Source organism: Cheilinus undulatus, linkage group 19 (assembly GCF_018320785.1).
Source record: "Cheilinus undulatus linkage group 19, ASM1832078v1, whole genome shotgun sequence".
Taxonomy (NCBI): Eukaryota; Metazoa; Chordata; class Actinopteri; order Labriformes; family Labridae; genus Cheilinus; species Cheilinus undulatus.
Window position 1 is genome coordinate 42906810 of NC_054883.1, and position 18268 is coordinate 42925077.

Below are 18268 nucleotides of genomic sequence, written 5' to 3' on the forward strand. Positions count from 1 at the left end.
GGTTTCCACATACACTTCTTTTTTCCCTTTTTTCATTGCCCATACTCAGAAAACACAAGATTGGCCTTAAATGTCAAAATATAAGAAAGTTGTGCAGTATTTCAAAAGTTTACAAATCTTTAAATTATCTTATCAAATTTAATAGATTTTCCTTTAGCCAAACCAAATCTAAAAGTAGAGATTAGCAACCAGTTAGCTTGTACCCCTGGGCAACTTGCAATCAAACCAGTTGTTTAATAGCATTAATGTGAGTTTACCTGGAAAGGTACAGGATCACATGATGCTTGGTCAAATGCATCTCTTTGAGTCATAAATGGAATTAGACTATGCCAGGTGTTTCATGTCATGTGATGTCTTAGTTCTTGTTACATATTAGGAAGTCGTAGTTCTAGTGATGTCTCAGTATGTCATATTTCATATAATGTAGTAGGACGTTTTGGTACTAGACTGGATTTCTCTTTTGTCTCAGCTCTTTTATCTTCAGGGTTTTCTTGGTGTTGCTAGGGTATCAGATGTTGTTTTTCTGTCTTTGTCTTTTGTTTTAGGTTCTGCTGCTTTGTTTTTCTGCATGTCAAAGCACTCTGTAAACCCTTGTTTTTCAAAGTGCTACTCAAACTAAGTTATTAATGTTGTTTTAATTATTTCCTAAGGCATCACAATCACTGTGCTGTTCCTATCGGCATTACAATATTTCTCATTGCTACACTTATTGTTTTTAATTTGGCTTTAACTAAATAAAACGTAAACTGCAGCGCTACCTCAAGCAGAAAGTCTCTGAGTGCAATAAAAGTGGGTCTGTCCTCCGGTTTGGGACTCCAGCATTGCAGCATGACGTTGTAGATATCCTGAGGACAGTCATCTGGTTTACTCAGACGCTCAGCCTCCACATCAACTTTATGGAGGATCTGCAAAGAGATGCATAAATGACAGGCTGATAAAAACAATCATTGGTGAAGTCAAAGTTTGGGGGTTAATGTCTTCCAGAAAATTTCAACTGCTTGGCATTTTTTTTTTCTGTTCCAAACATGAATTTCTTTGAACTTGAAGGGTAAAGAAGGAAATGGGACAGGTGAGAAAAAATACCTGGCTGCCATTTAGGCCCAGCCATGGCTCCTGTCCATGGGTAAACATCTCCCACAGAGTGACACCAAACATCCAGGTATCAGACGCATGTGAGAAAGTTCTAGACTTCAGAGACTCTGGAGCACACCTAGAGAGCAGCAAGGAACAAGACAGAGAAAATGTCAAATATTTGAAAATTATAAGAGTTTGAATTTTGGGCAACTTCCTCTTACCAGGGAAAAGGGATTTTGTGGCCCTCCTCCATGATGTATTCATTAGTGTGTGTGGGCAGTGCCCTCATCAGGCCAAAGTCTCCGATTTTCACAGTTTCATTTGTGGACAGCAGCACATTACGAGCAGCCAGGTCCCTGTGGATGAAGCGCCTCTGCTCCAAGTAGGCCATCCCACAGGCCACCTACAAACACACATAGCTGCGTCCTTCATTGTGTATTTTTTTGGCTGTGATGAGCCCTAAAATTTGCATTATTTGCCATGAAACAGGAAGTAGTTTTTCTTCAAGCTGTATTTACATGTTTTTTGTTTTTTTTCTGGTGGCTTTTCTACTCCAGCATATCTCAAAGACAAATACTGCAATGTCAAAACACAAGTGCTTGGTTGGTAAAATGTCTTTTCATGTAAATCTTTTGCTATAAATCTCTGGGCATGGTGCCAAATCCATCACAAAAAATAATGACCCATCTTTTCCACTTTCACTTGTATGGGTAATCTTTTCATTGTTAACTGACCTGCACAGCATAGTTACACAGAGAATTGATGAGAATGTGCCCCTGACGCTTTCTCAGACGATCCAACAAGGAACCCAGAGGGGCCAGTTCAGCGACCTACACATCAACACACAGAACAAGAAGATTATGTTGTTTGTGACTCAAGCATTTACTTCTTTGAGGTTTAATCTTTATTTTTTGTAAAACTGTTATGTGTTTTACCATCTTCATAGGCTGTGTGAGCACAATGCCATGAAGGCGAATGAGGTTCTGGTGGCTCAGTGAATGCATGGCGTTGACCTCTCTGATGAAATCATCCAGACCGTCTGAGTCCAACACACCTGCCTTTAGACACTTTACTGCCACAGTTAACTAAAAGACAGAGAGGCAGAGGCTTTATTTGGCATAAACAACAGAATAGAGAGCTGTGATTTAAAAATATGCAGTAAGCTTTTGGTGACAGACTGAATTGCTCCTCAAAGTCTTCAAGTTTCTTTTCTGCAACTCAGCAACTCCAGGGAAGTCATTGCAAACAAGCCAAAGCATAAAAACTTTTGATGACTTGACGCTGTTACTCACTAACTGCCACAGATGTCAGCCTCTGAAACACTTCCCCTTTACCTCATGTGGCCCCAAATGCAACTTGTAAAGTTGTGAAAGTGTATCATGAAGTCATGTTTAGGAAAAGCTTTGCATGCAAGTATGGGGGTCTGTCATCATCCTGACTTTCTCTATGGGCATACCAACATCATATTAAGTCTTGGTGCCCCACATTGGAAAAAGAAGCTCCAAGTCTTGTCTGTGACAAAAAACTGAAGTCACCAGGGAATGCCATCTCTGAAAACATGATTAAAAATATTGCAACCTGTGAACTTGAAGCTTTTTAAAAAATCCTAGTAACATTGTTTTGAATGTCATAAAAGTTCCTACCAGGTATCCATATAGTCTCTTGCTGTAGATATATCAAGCAAAACCCGATCATATCGCACCATTTGCTCAGCTGAAATTGCAGGCATCAATGTGGATCATACTATCAGTCCTTTTTTCTTCAGTGTTTTTTTCTCTCTTTTGTGGTGTACCCCTGTGTTCTGTTCTGGGTTTTCTTTGGTTTCACAATGCTTGCAGCATTGCAATGTTCTTTTTCCAACTTGTTTTGTAAGCGCTATGAAATAAATTTTTTTCAATATTTATTTCACACCCAATCATATGTTATATGCAGAACTTCTTATGTTGTTTCAGCCTCACCACTCTTCCATTGGGTGCAGTCCACTCTCCCCTCCGTACCACCCCAAAAGTCCCGTCTCCTAAACGCTCAAACAGTTGCAGCTCTGAATCTCTGATTAGGCAGGTTAGTGAGGCGGTAGAGTCTGTATTTCCAGGAGCAATGCTGGACGAAGCACCCTGAGAAAGGGGCTGCTGGGGGTCTGTGTCTGGCCGTTTCACAGGAAACACCTATGGACCCAGAAGACAAAACCATGTGTTACAGGTTTATCAGGTATATCTAGTATTTAGTGGCAGAATTCTGAAGAAAACTGTTCATCAGCTGAGAGCAAGACATTACAAGTCAGAAAGATAATTAAAAACTACGAGACTGTTTAAAATCCTTTTACCAGTGTCACTAAGCATGTTCATTGGTTTCATACTTTCTGAGGTAAATATTTGTCTGTATTACATAGAACAGAGTAGTGCTGTACCTTGCTCATCCAGGACTTGCGTTTATAAAGGGCTCTCCTCCTCTTCACAGCCTCCCAAAGCCTCCTTTGGCCTAAAACAAAACAATGGATAAACTTCAAATATGTTCAAGCTAATTCCTCTGAGGATTTACAATAAGAATCAAAACAAAATCACTCATGCAATGAACATGAAAATGAAACACCGATGTAGAACGTCATATTTTAAAGGTGAAGTGAAGGAATAAAGATAAAACAAAACCATTGTTAAGCATAATATAAGTTTAATTTTGTTTTAGGATTTATGCCATCAACCTGCCAGGGACTACAGATTGAAATTAGCCTATGGCTTTAATCTGGCACATTTATATTGTCCATGTTCATTAATGTGCATTGTCCCCCTCATTAAAAAATAGTATTTGTGGTTGTTATTCCCTCAGAATAGTGTCTATATTAACATCTCATACCTGGGCGTCCCATGCCGATCTTCTCCAGGTCTTCATTCTTGACGTAGTCAAAGTGGGAGAGCCGTGTGACATTGAGCTCATCACGGATCCGCAGGAAATACTGCTGCAGCTGCACGTCAGTAAGAAGCTCCAGGAGCCACTCGGTCCCCTCCTCACACTGCATCTGTTCACACAAATACATTTGGATACATACTGTGTTAGTAAATAAACTCTACAGGTAGTGTATAGCACTTCTGTGCCCTCTACAGCAGGGGTGGCCAAACTTTTCAGCCCTCAAACCCCAAAATAATGGTGCAAGAGACCAGGGACCCCCACTGTACCTAAAAAAAAGTGTTTATTGCATATTTGGAGCATATAACTACAAGTGTGGCTATTAGAGGCACATGTGTGTGCCTCTAATAGCCACAAAGTTTAGTCTGGTTCTAGAAGTAACGCAAGAGAGAATACAAAAGTGCCACACACTGATGCAATATTGACATTAGTTATCAGCCAGATCATTTGGATTCGGAACTAGTAATGAGGGTACAGATTCTGTACTGCAGCAGATCATATTGACCATGTCTACAAGCCTAAATGCAATGGTTGCCGGCATGTGATTTATTAGATTAGATATTTGCATTAAGGAGCAGTTTAACAGGAGTACCTAATAAAGTGGATGGAGAGTGTATATTCAATATAATCTAAATCTAAATTAATTCCTGTTGCTTTCTGGACCATGGGTATAAATGCACTCTATTTACCCTACACTAGGGCTGCCATGATCCCAGATCTTAAACTTCACTACAATACTAATCCCAATAAAACATCTGATATCATGACGGCCATAATGTAGGATTAATAAAAGGCATCTATACCAAAATTCAATGAAGTAATGTGATTTAAGTGTGACTTAAGTCAGATCAGTGCATCTAGATTTAAAAAGAAAAAGAGACAAAATAATAATAATGATAGTAATAATAATGATAATAATAATAATAATAATAATAATAATAATAATAATATGTTGTGTTTAAGAGCAAACAACTGGGACTGAAGATTGTAGGGTTAAAAGACTTATTTGAGCAGAGCATATGGCATCGATCTAAGCCACTTTTCAGGGCTGAGTTTGTGAACCACAGGCTAATGACATTAAAATTACACTCAATAGTCTGTAGCTGCAGACTCACATTACCCACACAATCAGAACAAGCTTGTATCTTAGCACAAATATTGATCCTGCACATGCACACACATGCGGTTATTACAGACAGAGAAGAATCACTGCACGTCCACCCATAACTTCAGACTTTACCATTTGTCCCCCGACTCTCTCTCTGATCCTCCTGTCTCTCTCCTCTTCCTCGTCCTCCTCCCCCTCCTCCTGTCCTCTGGCGTAGGGGAGTCTCTGGTACATGTAGCTCTCCCCCATACTGTAGCAGCTCTTCTCGTCCTTCTCCTGGTCTCTCTCTCCCCCTCTTTTGTCTCTCCTCTTCCTGTCTAGCTGCTATTCAGAGGAGGCGTTAGCTCCGTGAGTCTAGCTCGCTAATCTCCTTGCGGCTCTGTGACCTTCTCTGTTCAATCGATAGGCGCATGCACACACACACGCGCCCACCAGGAGGCATCTGATGCCGCTCTCTCTGCAGTTGTATCACCTATCTATGAACTCTCTCCGTCTTCCCTCCCACACGTGCTCGCTCTCCCTGCTGACTCACGGCTCCCTGCAGCGTCGGACATCTCCATGCCTCTCTCTTTCACTCTCCATCTTTTCATCTCGCTAGCTCTCCATCTATCCTCTGGCTCCACGGCCGAGCCCACCGTCTGATGTTTAATAATTCAGCAGCTTTGACAAGAGGACCAGAGGGAGGAAGGGAGGGAGAGAGGGAGATCTTGGAGGAAGGAGGGGAGTATCTGTGGGTACAAATAGGTGGACAGATGGATGAGTAAATGGATGAACAGTCAGGCCAAAGAGAAATAACAGGGAGACACTTCCCAGCATGCATCAGTGAGACATGCAGATGGCACAGCAGCAAAGCCTGACATCAACCCAAACAGAGTATATCTAAAGGGTTAAATTAAAGTCAGTTTACTTCCTTTTTATCTAAATATAAATGTACGCATTCCATCATAAAAAGCTAAATTGTTCAATTAATGTAGGAAATTGTTTGACTTAACAAGCATTTTTAAAGAATTAAAATATGCACTAAAATCCTGAATACATTTAGAATGACGTCCTGGTCATTTTTCAGTAAGCCATTGTTTATGGTTGACTCAGACTGCACATAAGCTTTTTGCCTTTTGCAATGGCACTGTGTCAGACCATGCTACAAAGATCTTGTGCTGACTTTATTGACAGATGGGTTATATACAGTCTTGGAAAGTACCTAGTTACATTTACTCAAGTTACTGTCATTGAGTTGCTTTTTGGTGCACTTGCAACTTTTTGAGTGGTTTTAAAAATCAGTACTTTTACTTAGGAAGTATTGCACTTCATTACATTTTAAAAGCATACAGTAGTAAGAAAAAAAATAAACACCAAAGTAGCACAGAGTAAGGGAAGGATTCTTAATTACATCCAAGCAGCTGATGCATTTTAACTTATTATTTTAGAGGTGTGCCTTTTCTTATTTTGGAGATTTTATATTCTCTCGTTATTGAATGTCAAAAAAGCTCATATTTTACTGCACAAGCCCTCGGCTATCATAAGAAGCTACCCCTTACTCACTACTTTGAGTAAGGTTAAAATAAATTACTTCTAACTTTTTCTTGAGTAGGTTCGTTAACTAGCAGTTTTATCTCTACCTCATTAAATTTTAAATTCAAATAGAACTTCTGATTAGCATGCTGCTTCTAGTGCACCTTTACTATTTGCTCAGATTTTATTTCTCTTATCCCACTGTTTCTACCCCCTTTCCCTGTTTTCATCTCCTCTCACAGACCTGCCAACCTTGGCAAAATATTTTCAGTACCACTTGTGTCTTGTGGCTTTTGTCACAGATTCACAACACCTATGTGTGTGTGTCTATATACAGTACTGTGCAGAAGTTTTAGTCATAAAGAGCGCTAACGGTTCTTCACAGGTCCTGATGTTCCACAACCCCAGGCTGAAGAGAGGAGGGAGGGCAGCCAGAGTCATTGGCGACACATTTGACAAGTACACGTGTCGCTCAGCAGTCAAGGTCGAGCTTAACAGCATTTCTTTTGTCTGGGCCTTTGCACCCCTGATAATATGCCCAGCAACCACCAACGGTTTTCAGGTGCTTAGAACATACACATGACAACCAGGGGCTGTGGCAACCCTCCAACCCGCCCTAACAGTACCCTAGGCTATGTTTAAGCGCCACATCTACCCATAACTCCGCCCTAAAGCTGTGGTTTTGTTTTGTTTTCATCAGATTATTTTCCCATGCCCTTGGTAATGTACAAATACATCCAGAGCATGACCTGGGTTATGTCAATCCTCCTTCCCCCCGATGGGGCCCTCAGCACTGGTGCTACAGAGGTTGACTACCTTGTAGCACAGAACCAAAACCAGTAGCACAATATATATATAAAAATGTTTGTTGCTTATCTAAAACCAACCAGTAACCAGATATATGCTCAGTAAGTGAAAGTGCTTGCAAAACAAAACCAAAACAGCTTTCAGTTAATGTCTAACAAAGCTAACAGCCAATCATTGTTAAGGATTTTGGGGTGCAGCAGACAAGAGAGACGCTGACTGTTTATCTCCACATTCAGACAAAAAACAAGAGCAACCTGCCGGAAGCTGACTAACTTCATAGAAGCGTTGGTGCTTGAAGGTGATTAGAACAACATGATTTGGAAATCAGACCTTAAGTTATATCAGACAGAGGAGCAGATGAGCTCCATTCATGCTGCTATTTGCTGCTGTAATCCTTTAATCATTCTTTTTTTTCACTTTAGGCAGGACCAACAGACAGCTAAAGTCTTTCTTTGTTTTCAACCTATTTACTTAAACTTTAAAATGTTTTCTAGAGACTAAAGTATGTTTCTGTGTTCATCCTTAAACTGTGTTTCAAGGACTGAAGTGTTCGGTCTATGCATTTTTATATTGGTATTGATATTGGCTAAATTTAATTTTTAAATGTACCATATTGTATAAACCCCAATATTGTTAATACTTGTCAAACTAAGAAACAGAATAAAGTTTTATGTTCTTATGTGGGCCTTTTTAATGGATTTCTTGCAGGCCTATTCAACAGGACCTAGGGCCACAGTTGGCCCACAGGCCATAGTTTGGACACCCCTTATATATTAAGTGATACTCAGAGTAATTGGAAAATATTTGTAACATTATAGAAATTCATGAAACACTGTTAGAGTTTGGTCTATATTTTACTATCAGGCTGGGGTTTGATGTTTATAGAGCTACTGTAAATGAATGAATCCCTCTTTTCTCTTTAACAGTGTAATGATAACATCAGTACTACTGGAGTTAAATGGTAAATAAAACAAAAAAAATTGATCACCAAATTGCGTCTTTACCCTAACAATTCACACAAAGTTTATGCAGTGTTGGATGTATTGAGCTTCCCCTCTGTGCTCCAGTCACTCTCTCACTCTCTCTCTCATCTCTACCTCAGACACTGCTGTCTGTCATTTCGGAACTGTATGCTAAATTCAGACTCATATTGGCTTATTAATCAAACAGCAATATTTGACAGTATATTTGAATATAAAAACTTGGGATTAAAGCAGCGCTCCTCTTAAACATGACGACCACCTGTACTGCGTATTGCTCCTAGCCTGTCCCGTCTGTATGAGCTGCTTCAGGTCACTTTCTCACCATCGTATTAGCCGTGGAGCATTGCTCGCACTCCAGACACACAGGATTATACGTGATGAGAAGAATAACATTCCACTTGAATGAATTTCAAATCTTAAATCAAAGTGGACTGTGGTAACAGGTAAAACTTTGCGCCTGGCATCCACGCACCTTGTCATCACACAGTTTACCTTTTTAACCTCCAGCTGCAGCGAGTAGGGGAACTGGTGAGCAGAGGGCAGGAGGCAGGAATAGGGGGGAGCGGGGATATAACGCTATAGGTTCGGCAGACTCATTATTCTCCGCTACTCTACATAATTGGTTGAAACGGCTTCACCACGCTGCTGCATCTGCTGTCAGACATGAGTATGGCAGTGCACATTTCACACAGAACTGACATGTCCACAGCTTTATGTGTAGTTCAGAGAGGTAGGTCGTACCAGCGTATTTACATGTAAAAATGCAAACCTGCTATGCAAAATGCGTACAGGTTGGCAGGTCTGCTCTTAGAGGGGATGCTCTGACTCTAATACCAAGCTTACGTACTTTTACTCTTATTCATTAAACACTGCTGTTCTCGATATAATTTCAAAGCACGATGTTTGCTTCTCATTGTGCGAGTATTTGTCAAAGCAGGAGCTATATCTGAATTTTGGTTATATTTGAACATGAATGAGGATGACAAAAGTAGAAGAAATTGATAACTATGCATTCCTAAACTGTCCAGAGGAGAGATAGAAAACATCTGATGAAAATAAAAAAGAAGTTAAAAATCACTTGGCAGATTAAAATTAAATCCTTGTTACAAATGGCGGTCAAAACTGAAAATCAAAGGCACTATGGTGTATTAAGAATCCTTAATGAGCAGGGATGTCTACACGTTTCAACTCCAATAATGTCCTGATGAAGACTCCTTGAAGTCAAAACTGATCATTTTTACCACAGACTTCATTTGCAGCTAATCTGGCATTTTTTCTTCTTTTTGCATTATTTCATTTAATTTTATATTATATTATATTTGCATCATACCCTTGTCCTGTCATCCTGAAGAATGTCTGATCCTGGTTACAATATTCTAGACATTTTTGACCCTGCATAGCACTCAACTTCCTTTTCTTAAGTTTATGTTTTTTTGTTGTTGTTGTTGTTTTTTTATGTTTAGTTGTAGTAATGCCAAGTGGTTGTAAAAATTCCCAAAGCACACCTAGATGGCCTCAAGGAACACCAGTGTGCCTTGGCACACCATTTGGGAACGACTGGTTTAGTCAGAAAACTCGTGTTTATAATGGTTTAAAACATTTAGGGCAGCAGCAAAACACTTTCTGATTGAAGTCAAGGCTCTGACCTCATTACAACTTGCAGAATTATTTTACATGCAGAAAATGAGGAGTGATGAGAAAGTATCACCTCAGTCAGAGCCCACAGGTGGATGCTGGGGTGATGGCAACACTGAGTCAGAGGAGCAGAGGGAGAGACTAGAAATCTTTCAGCTTAAATTGATCACTATTGGGAGGATGTTTGTCAGGTGATTGAATAATGATGCATATCCAGTTTAAAATCAGTGCAGCCCAAGTTGTCTTCCTGAGCTAGCTCACAAACATTGGTGTACTTACCCTAATAAACACTATACCAGTCAGACTTTAGTCACAGAATTCTCACTTTGAATATTTAGCATGTTACTAGTGTTTAATTAACTGCAAGAGATCAATGAGGCTATGACTATCATAGATGAGATTGAAATCAATTATAATTTTCCATCCTATGATAGAGAGTTTCATTTAGAGACACTGAATAAATAAGACAGAGTTCAATATCCTGCATTGATGAAAAGCTTTTGAAGCAGATTAAAATCTATGAAAACAACATCAGAAAATGTAGAACAAATAAATGCTATCAAAACATGAATTTCTTATAGCTGGAAAATTGTTGAACACATAAGGGTGGGGGTATTTCTCCACTCTTTCTTTTCCTGGTGCCTTTAATTTTTGTGCTAATCGATATGCTGATATCTGTCAGATGCTTTTATCCCCACATGTCACTTGCAGACTATCTCCTATATAAATATGAAGTATGTGTCCAAGCATCATTTTTACCTTATCCTTCTTCGTCTACTTTCATATCTGCATTGCAACTAATATATTACTTAATCAGTTTTTCTTTATTGTAATCACATGGGTGTAGCATAACTTTAGAGAGATGTTATAGTATTGATTCAGTTTGTCTTTCTAGTTTTGGTATCCAGTGAGCTTCATTACAAACATAATTAGCTAAACTGCTGCAGGGTTGGAAATCACATGACTGGTGCTTGTTTGTGAATCAGGAGGCTTCATTTGTAGACTTAAGTAGCATTTAGGAACCAGCGTTAGAAGACAGGGATAACTGGTGCTGAAATGATTTCTGTGTAAAGTAAGTGTCAATGTATGACACATACATGTTGATGTGTTCATCAGTGACCTAATGAGCTCCAAACCAGAGCTTTCATCACTCTGAGTTTTATCGAGGGCGATGCTCTAAATATACGGAATCTAAATTTAGCCTTTGTTCACTGTCATGAAGAGTGAACAGAGCTGCTTTATTTTCCTCTCATCTCAGCAACAGACACCTGAGATTCAGTCAGGGCTGTTGGCATTACGAACATATTGTAGGTCTTCTTCCTGTGTTTCTAAGGTCACACTAGTTGCCCTGTAGCATGATTCTGCCCCGTTCCTAGTCCCCTGCCTGCATTCACAATGCTTCAGGCTCAGTCAGGCCTGAGCATAGAAACTGTAGGTCATCACGTTGTAAAATGACAAACAAGGTTAACAAGAAACGCGGTGGCACAGAGTCAGCAACTTGACAGTTACTTGTCCCACTTTATTGCTGATTTTGAGTCATTTGGTTGGACTGGCCCTCTAACCCTCCACCATTGTTTAAAATTATTGTTCAGAGGAATCGTGGTATCAATAACAACATGTGAACGTAATACAACCATGCTTGTGCATGAGCAATGTTACCATGCCAAAGCCTTCCACTTCCATCTGTGCCAGGAAAAGAAAGTGCACCGTGCTTGAGTCACAACGAAGCACTCACAACGGTCAAACAAACTGGACTTTGGAGGTCAAGTGGGCTTAAGTGTGGTAAGTTGGAAAAATGTAAGAGCACCCTGAAACTTAATGCTTGAGTTAATTTGCTGATCAGTAGATTATAAAAATATAACTACATTTTTGTATTTGTTATTGACTGCTTGGCAAAATTCACAAGCTACTCTTATTTACATGTACAAAAAAAAGCCCAAAAGGGCCTGATAATATGATAAACATTACTGTAAGAGGAGACATCCTGGATACAGAATTTTAACTTTAACTAGCCTTTACTCCCAAAGCCGGGCACTGAGGACCTCATGGTTAGATTGTGTCCCCATATACATGGGTTGCCTGGGTTCAAGTCCAGCCTACAGCTCTGTCATTCCCTGCTCTCATCCACAGTCATCCTCTATAAATAAAGGCATAAAAGGCCAAAAACAGGTTGGTATCAGAGGAAAATGTTTAAGTCTGTTTTATGTCTTTTTACATGGAGTATTATGGAGTAGCCAACAGGACACACAGCCAGTACAATGTTTCCATTACTTCCTTCATTTAAACCCAACGAATTTCATGTCTGCAGGGTTAACCCTAACATATAAATGTCTGACCTTTAGTAAATCTGATATTTTTAGTCAGTCCATACCCTTTGATACGTGCTTTTTTGGTATGGGATATTAATACAAAAAGGTACTAGAGGCCAGAGCACTAAATGAAGTGTTTTTCAGAAACAATGTTATTGTTTTATTAACGTTTCATGGAAAGCCTTTTTCAAGTCTCAAATTTCTCTCTGGATCAATAAAGCATTTCTGTTCTAGTGTTTTGTTTTGTTTTTTTGGTTGCTGTCATTTTCCATGTTCCTGTTGTCCAGCAGTTCTTTGAATAAACTCCATAAATAGACAACAAATAAGCTGTAAAGGTATTTTTAATTGTGAAAAAGGCTCATTGCTGTTATTTACATCTTCATATTTTCTGTTTTAGTGGAGATGTAAGGTACTAGTATTAAAGCATTTGGCTGAACACTGTTAAGAAGTTTCATTGACTTCATGTTTGCTAACCTCAGAAGACAAGTTCAGCTCAGCCTGTCCTCACTGCATTGGGTTCATACAGTTTCAGCATGTAATTGTAATCCGTCTCACCCTGCGGATCTCTTCAGGTGGATCAGAGATTCACAGTTTCAGCCAAGAGTGACTAAAGTCACCAGGGGTCACCTGGAGGAGGCCATGTATGGAGAGGCTCTGCATCTACACACAGAAAGATAGTTTTACTAACATAAACTTACATGAGAAGACACGTTTAAGTGCATTTTCTTTCAGCTTGCAAAATAACGAAATTGGGGAAATGTGAACTACTACCTTGTCTCTTTTCCACATTGGTGTTGATGGCATTATGACATGGTGAGGTTAAACTATAAGCCCTCCTGGAGTTTCCTACCTTACCTGCCCAATTCTGTATTTTTTCTCTTTCCTTGTAAAAGATGTACCAAAGTATTGAAAGGAAAAATGTTTAACATATGTGCATAAAAACAATAATTAAAGAAAATAAATAGAAGTAATAAAAAAGACATGATGCACAGAAAACAAATAAATCTGTATGTACAAGATACAAGACTAAGGACTAAGACTAACAAATCCATGCATTTTATTTTCGTACTTATCTAACATTACCAAGATTAATTTTTGGCAAGATACTGATAAACGTCTGTTATCGAGCCAGTAACAAAGCTGTCTTTTCCCTAAAAATAAGTTACTTCCCAAGATCTCTAGAAGACAGCTAAAACGAATCAGAATGAAGAAATCACATCATTGTTATTGTGAGACACTAAGGAAAACAACCAAAATTTGGTAATTATGGAATTAAAATGTAAACATAAAATACATAAAATGTACCTATTGACTTTTGACTTCATATCCTTCTTCTGCAAAATGAAATGCATAAATATAATTGCAACATATATTCAATAAAGTATTTTATGAGTAGAAAACCATGTTCTTGTCTGCTGTAGTTAAAGTGGCCTAAATTCTTATTTTAAAAGCAACAAACTCACTGCCATGAGCTAAACTGCCATATACTTATCAGAATGGCTAACAAATGTGAGATTCGCATTATTAGAGCTTAAACGTGTTAACAGAAGTAAATCACAGAAAGAAGAGACAGAATCACATGGACACTGATGAAGAGGAGGGATGAATCCTTAATGTTCTCCATGAATAGATCTGTATAGATCTGAATTGCTCTCAAAGCTGATTAGCCTCCTGATCCCAGCTAACCGTCAGTAACATGTCACCAGCACAGCTTCACTCCTGAACTAAACAGCTCCATATCTGGGCCATTTTGACTCATTTATCCTGTTTGTGTTGGTGCAACACGTCGCATCTCACAGGAACAGACGGAGATTCCCGAAAATACAGAAATACTCTCCGTTACACCGACCTGTGAGGATGTCCGCTCCCAGTGCTCTTCCCTCGGTCAATCCGAGCTGTGTCCGCCGCTTACGGCCGAAGAAGACGAGGAGAAGCGGTTTTCCTCCACCGAAATCCTTCACAATCGCCGTTAAATTCCAGTTTTCCGTTTCCCTCTCGCTCTGTTTCCCCCCGTTATTCCGGGACGTTGCCGAGAGCGCCCGTAGAGCGTCACCGTGCGTAACCCACGCGCAGAGGCAGCGCTCCAGAAAGCTACGAGGCACGAGCGGAATAATTACACTTCCTGTTTAGGCTTCAAAATAAAAGCACGGACATGTAGGATGACCCATTTCCGCCTGGACACAGAAAAAAAAAGAAAAAGAAAAACCAAAGTAATGTGAACCATAGACATTATATACGCAGACGCCTCATTGACTGTGTTTGCCCGTTGCCGCTATACGTCGACGTGTCCGCCATATTGCCAGAGGCAAGACGTTCCATAAACAAATGCAAGTGTATGAGGGATGAAGGGTTTTGTGATCAAAAACACACACGGTTACATTTAATTGATGGTAATGAGTGTTTTCTATATGAAGTGGTTTACAGGTATACTTTCTTGTTCATTAAATGATTTAAAATGACTATCAGAGCCACAAATGTAGATAATTCAACTATTAACGTACTGTCTGTGTTTCTTACTTTTTATGACTTAAATGACACATACATGCTCATAGAAAATTATTAAATTCACAATAACATGCCTTGGTTCGTATACAGTATATATATATATATATATATATATATATATATATATATATATATATATATACATTAACAATAATAATAATCTGTATCTATACAGTTACATTGTTTATTTGGAAACTATCTTCTTTCTCTATGATACATTTTACATCGAATCTTATTTTACTGACAGCGATCAAGCCATCCTTCTGTCCTGGAAACAAAATAACCATTAGGCAAAATGTTGTTAAAAAGCTAGCTTAACCGCAGATATTAATCCAACAACAACAACGTCAGTGAAACTGGCTCTGAACGTGTTGTTATTCTAGCCAAAAAAGACAAAAAAAAAAAAAAGCTGTTCAGCTTACTCATAGAATGTTATTCCACGCGATCTTGTCTCCTATGTGCATCTATTAGTGCAGCCCCAAGCAGCACAGGAGTGAGGCGTCTTCCCCAGGAATGCCTCTGGCAAAATGGCGGCAGCGGGTTGACATAAGTCCCACTGGCCAATGCGGCGTCTACGTGTAAAATATTTCGAAGGCTAAAATATAATAACACTGTAAGTAATAGTGTTATGCAGGAATGTCATAATTGACAGGACTCCTCCTTGTCAGGAAGTGCTGGAGGATCCTCCTCCCCTGAGTGTAAAGGCAGTCACTTCTCCATGCTCTGGAGCTTTCTTCTCTGGGTGCTCACTTTTTCCTATCTCTGCGCAGAGCGAGGGTGAAGACACACAGATCAGATGGGTGATATTTGTGACATTTGTAACTTTATATGTAATTTTTAATAAACTTTGGGGCAATGACCATTTAAGCTAAACTAATGCTCTCTTTGTCCTTCTGACAATAAAAGAACAGTGCAAAAGTACATGTCTATGATGTGAACCCCCAAGTCAGAGCTAACTTTGCCCACTTCAGGTATTCAAAACATGCACAGAAGGTAAGCAGTTTGGCACTGATGGGGGGTTAGGGTAAGCCAGTGGGCAAGGAGATATATGAGAGACACTGCACCAAGGCAGGAAGCCCACTGACAAACACTCGCATCTGAATTCAGCATAGAGTCCAGTGACACAACCTGAAAATAGGGAATCCAGCATGAAATCCATTGGCACAATGTGGAAAAAGGGGAGTCCAGCATAGAGTACTGTGGCACAATGTAAAAAAGGCCTTTTGGGGGGTGCTGTGCATCCATTTTAGGCCTGTTATGCCTGTCCTTTGAGACTTAGCAAGGTTGTAGGAGTCTGAAAAAATCTGACCATGATTGTTCATGATTCCAGGTTGAACATATCTGAATTTGAGCACTTTAGGTGAAAGCACTTTAAATTTAGGAAAAAAAAAAAAAAAAGGGGCTTGAGTTTGAAAGCGAGTGTCTTTTTGACTGAAGTGGGCCCAAAATTGACACTGTAGATGTCCTGGGGCCCCTGATCAAGGATCTGAAAAAAAGTATGTCTCCATGCCTTTTAGTACTAGATTTAGGTTTGTGCAGAATTCAGCTTCGGGGGCGGGGACCTAACAGGTTTTGATACAGCAGGTGAACATGGAGCAAAAGTCTTTGTAAAGGGGCCAGGAATCTGAATATTGGATATGTGGTAGGGGGCTCTAAGATGAGTAGATGGGCATTGGTTGGGTGCCAATTGGACCAGTAGTCTTTTAGGGGCAGGCCTTCAACAACAACTTTTCAGAATTTTGGGTTGGCTGTGATTTCCACAAATATAGACCAAATGACTTGAAACTGGAGGTTTGTCTTGGGTTTTGGATGGAGAATGTGTTTGCAAAGTCTGGTATCTGTAGACCCTGAGGGAAGCTAGTTAGCCCTGGGAAGGGTGTATGGAGATGGAACTAAGATATTCATATAGAAGCGCCTCCCACATGCATCATGAAAGATCCCATTTTTCAGGGTTAGGGTTAGGGACTAAGTTTGCAATCATCCCCCCCACCTTGGCCATCGCCAAGTGTGGTTTGGTATAGGGGACAAAGGTAAGGCACTGGCCAACGCACATCGCTTGGTGGCTCCTGGCCTACCCCCCCCGGGGGGCCTGTGTTCGGACACTATGCATTTGTCTCATGCAACCAGAAGCCCAGACAGAGTAAGCGGTTACCCCGCTCAGGTCAGGTTCAGGGTCCTCCGGATGAGTAACCTGTGAACTGCCCTAATAGGAGTCCGATAGCCCATTGGGGTATCAACCTTTTCCACCCAAGGCTAGCACGCCCTTGGGGTAGATAATACCTCCAACGATCCAAGCCTGGTTACAGGTCCGAATAGTTCGGTAATCAGTAGCGGGACACTCCCTCCCCAGAGGTTGGGCCTGAGGCACTGTATCGCGGCTCCAGCGAGTAGGGTCCCCCCCTCCCCCCGTCCGCATCCGCCACTAAGCGGTCAAGGTTAGGGCATGGCCCTTTGATAGGGCCTATCTCAAAAATCCCTAAGTCCCAGGGTTAGGGTTAGGCATGCAGTCCAAAGACCCTTCAGGGGTTCAGGTTAGGCACCAACCTCGAGTGTTAGGGTTAGGGTTAGGGTTAGGGTTAGGGATACAGGATGAAAACCACCTCGGGCAAGTTTATTTTGGGCCATAACCCTCCAACAGAGCGGGGCATCAAGAGGACATTAGGCTCTACCCACACATTAAGGGGTATGGCCTTTTCAACAGTAGCACTCTTGTTGGCCTGTGACCTCCGGAAGTGCTGGAAAGAGAATTTGTGCCAAAGTTTTTGTTGAATAACTTTTGATAGGAGCGGGGCATGAAGAGGGCATTGGTGTCTACCCCCCCAAATATGGGCACTGGCTTTCCAATGGTACCAAGATTGAGTCTGTAGGATGTTCCTGTGAAAAGTTGTGGACTTTTTAAATTCCCCATCTGAAATGAATGGGGACTTGAAATTGGGCTAACTTTGGATGGGAGCGGGGCATGAAGAGGGCATTGGTGTCTACCCCCCCATTTGTGGCCAGGAGATTTCCAATGGTACCAAGATTGAGTCTGTAGGATGTTCCTGTGAAAAGTTGTGGACTTTTTAAATTCCCCATCTGAAATGAATGGGGACTTGAAATTGGGCTAACTTTGGATGGGAGCGGGGCATGAAGAGGGCATTGGTGTCTACCCCCCCATTTGTGGCCAGGAGATTTCCAATGGTACCAAGATTGAGTTTGTGGGACCTTCCTATGAAAAGTTGTGCATTTAGGCATGCATTTTAGGCCTCTTCTGCGTGACCTTTTCGACTCAGCAAGGTGGTAGGAGTGTGAAAAACTGTAGCACGATTGTACATGATTCCAGGACGAACATATCGGAATTTGAGCACTGTAGGCCCAAGCACTTTGAAATGATTCCCAAAAAAGGGATGGAGTTTGAAAGCGAGTGTCTTTTTTGGCCCCATTTGTCCCCCTTT

General features: G+C 40.6%; 1 protein-coding gene across 6 annotated transcripts in view; it reads right to left on the reverse strand.

Moving 5' to 3' along the window:
- tnk2a (tyrosine kinase, non-receptor, 2a) overlaps window positions 1–14376 on the reverse strand; it is a 29875-nt gene extending 15499 nt beyond the window's left edge. Inside the window, exons 1-12 of one of the 6 annotated variants that reach the window (XM_041814596.1) lie at window positions 14179–14376; window positions 12885–12989; window positions 10094–10135; window positions 5216–5811; window positions 3925–4087; window positions 3482–3552; window positions 3033–3239; window positions 2010–2159; window positions 1809–1904; window positions 1296–1477; window positions 1084–1210; window positions 759–905 (exon numbers count right to left, since the gene is read on the reverse strand). In XM_041814596.1, the coding sequence (XP_041670530.1) occupies window positions 759–905; window positions 1084–1210; window positions 1296–1477; window positions 1809–1904; window positions 2010–2159; window positions 3033–3239; window positions 3482–3552; window positions 3925–4087; window positions 5216–5332 (1260 nt within the window). In that variant the 5' untranslated portion in view covers window positions 5333–5811; window positions 10094–10135; window positions 12885–12989; window positions 14179–14376. Of the gene's footprint in view, window positions 1–758; window positions 906–1083; window positions 1211–1295; window positions 1478–1808; window positions 1905–2009; window positions 2160–3032; window positions 3240–3481; window positions 3553–3924; window positions 4088–5215; window positions 5812–10093; window positions 10136–12803; window positions 12990–14178 lie in introns of all 6 variants that reach the window. The other 5 variants (XM_041814594.1, XM_041814595.1, XM_041814598.1 and 2 more) reach the window with 5 other exon arrangements.
- Window positions 14377–18268: the final 3892 nt, after the last annotated feature.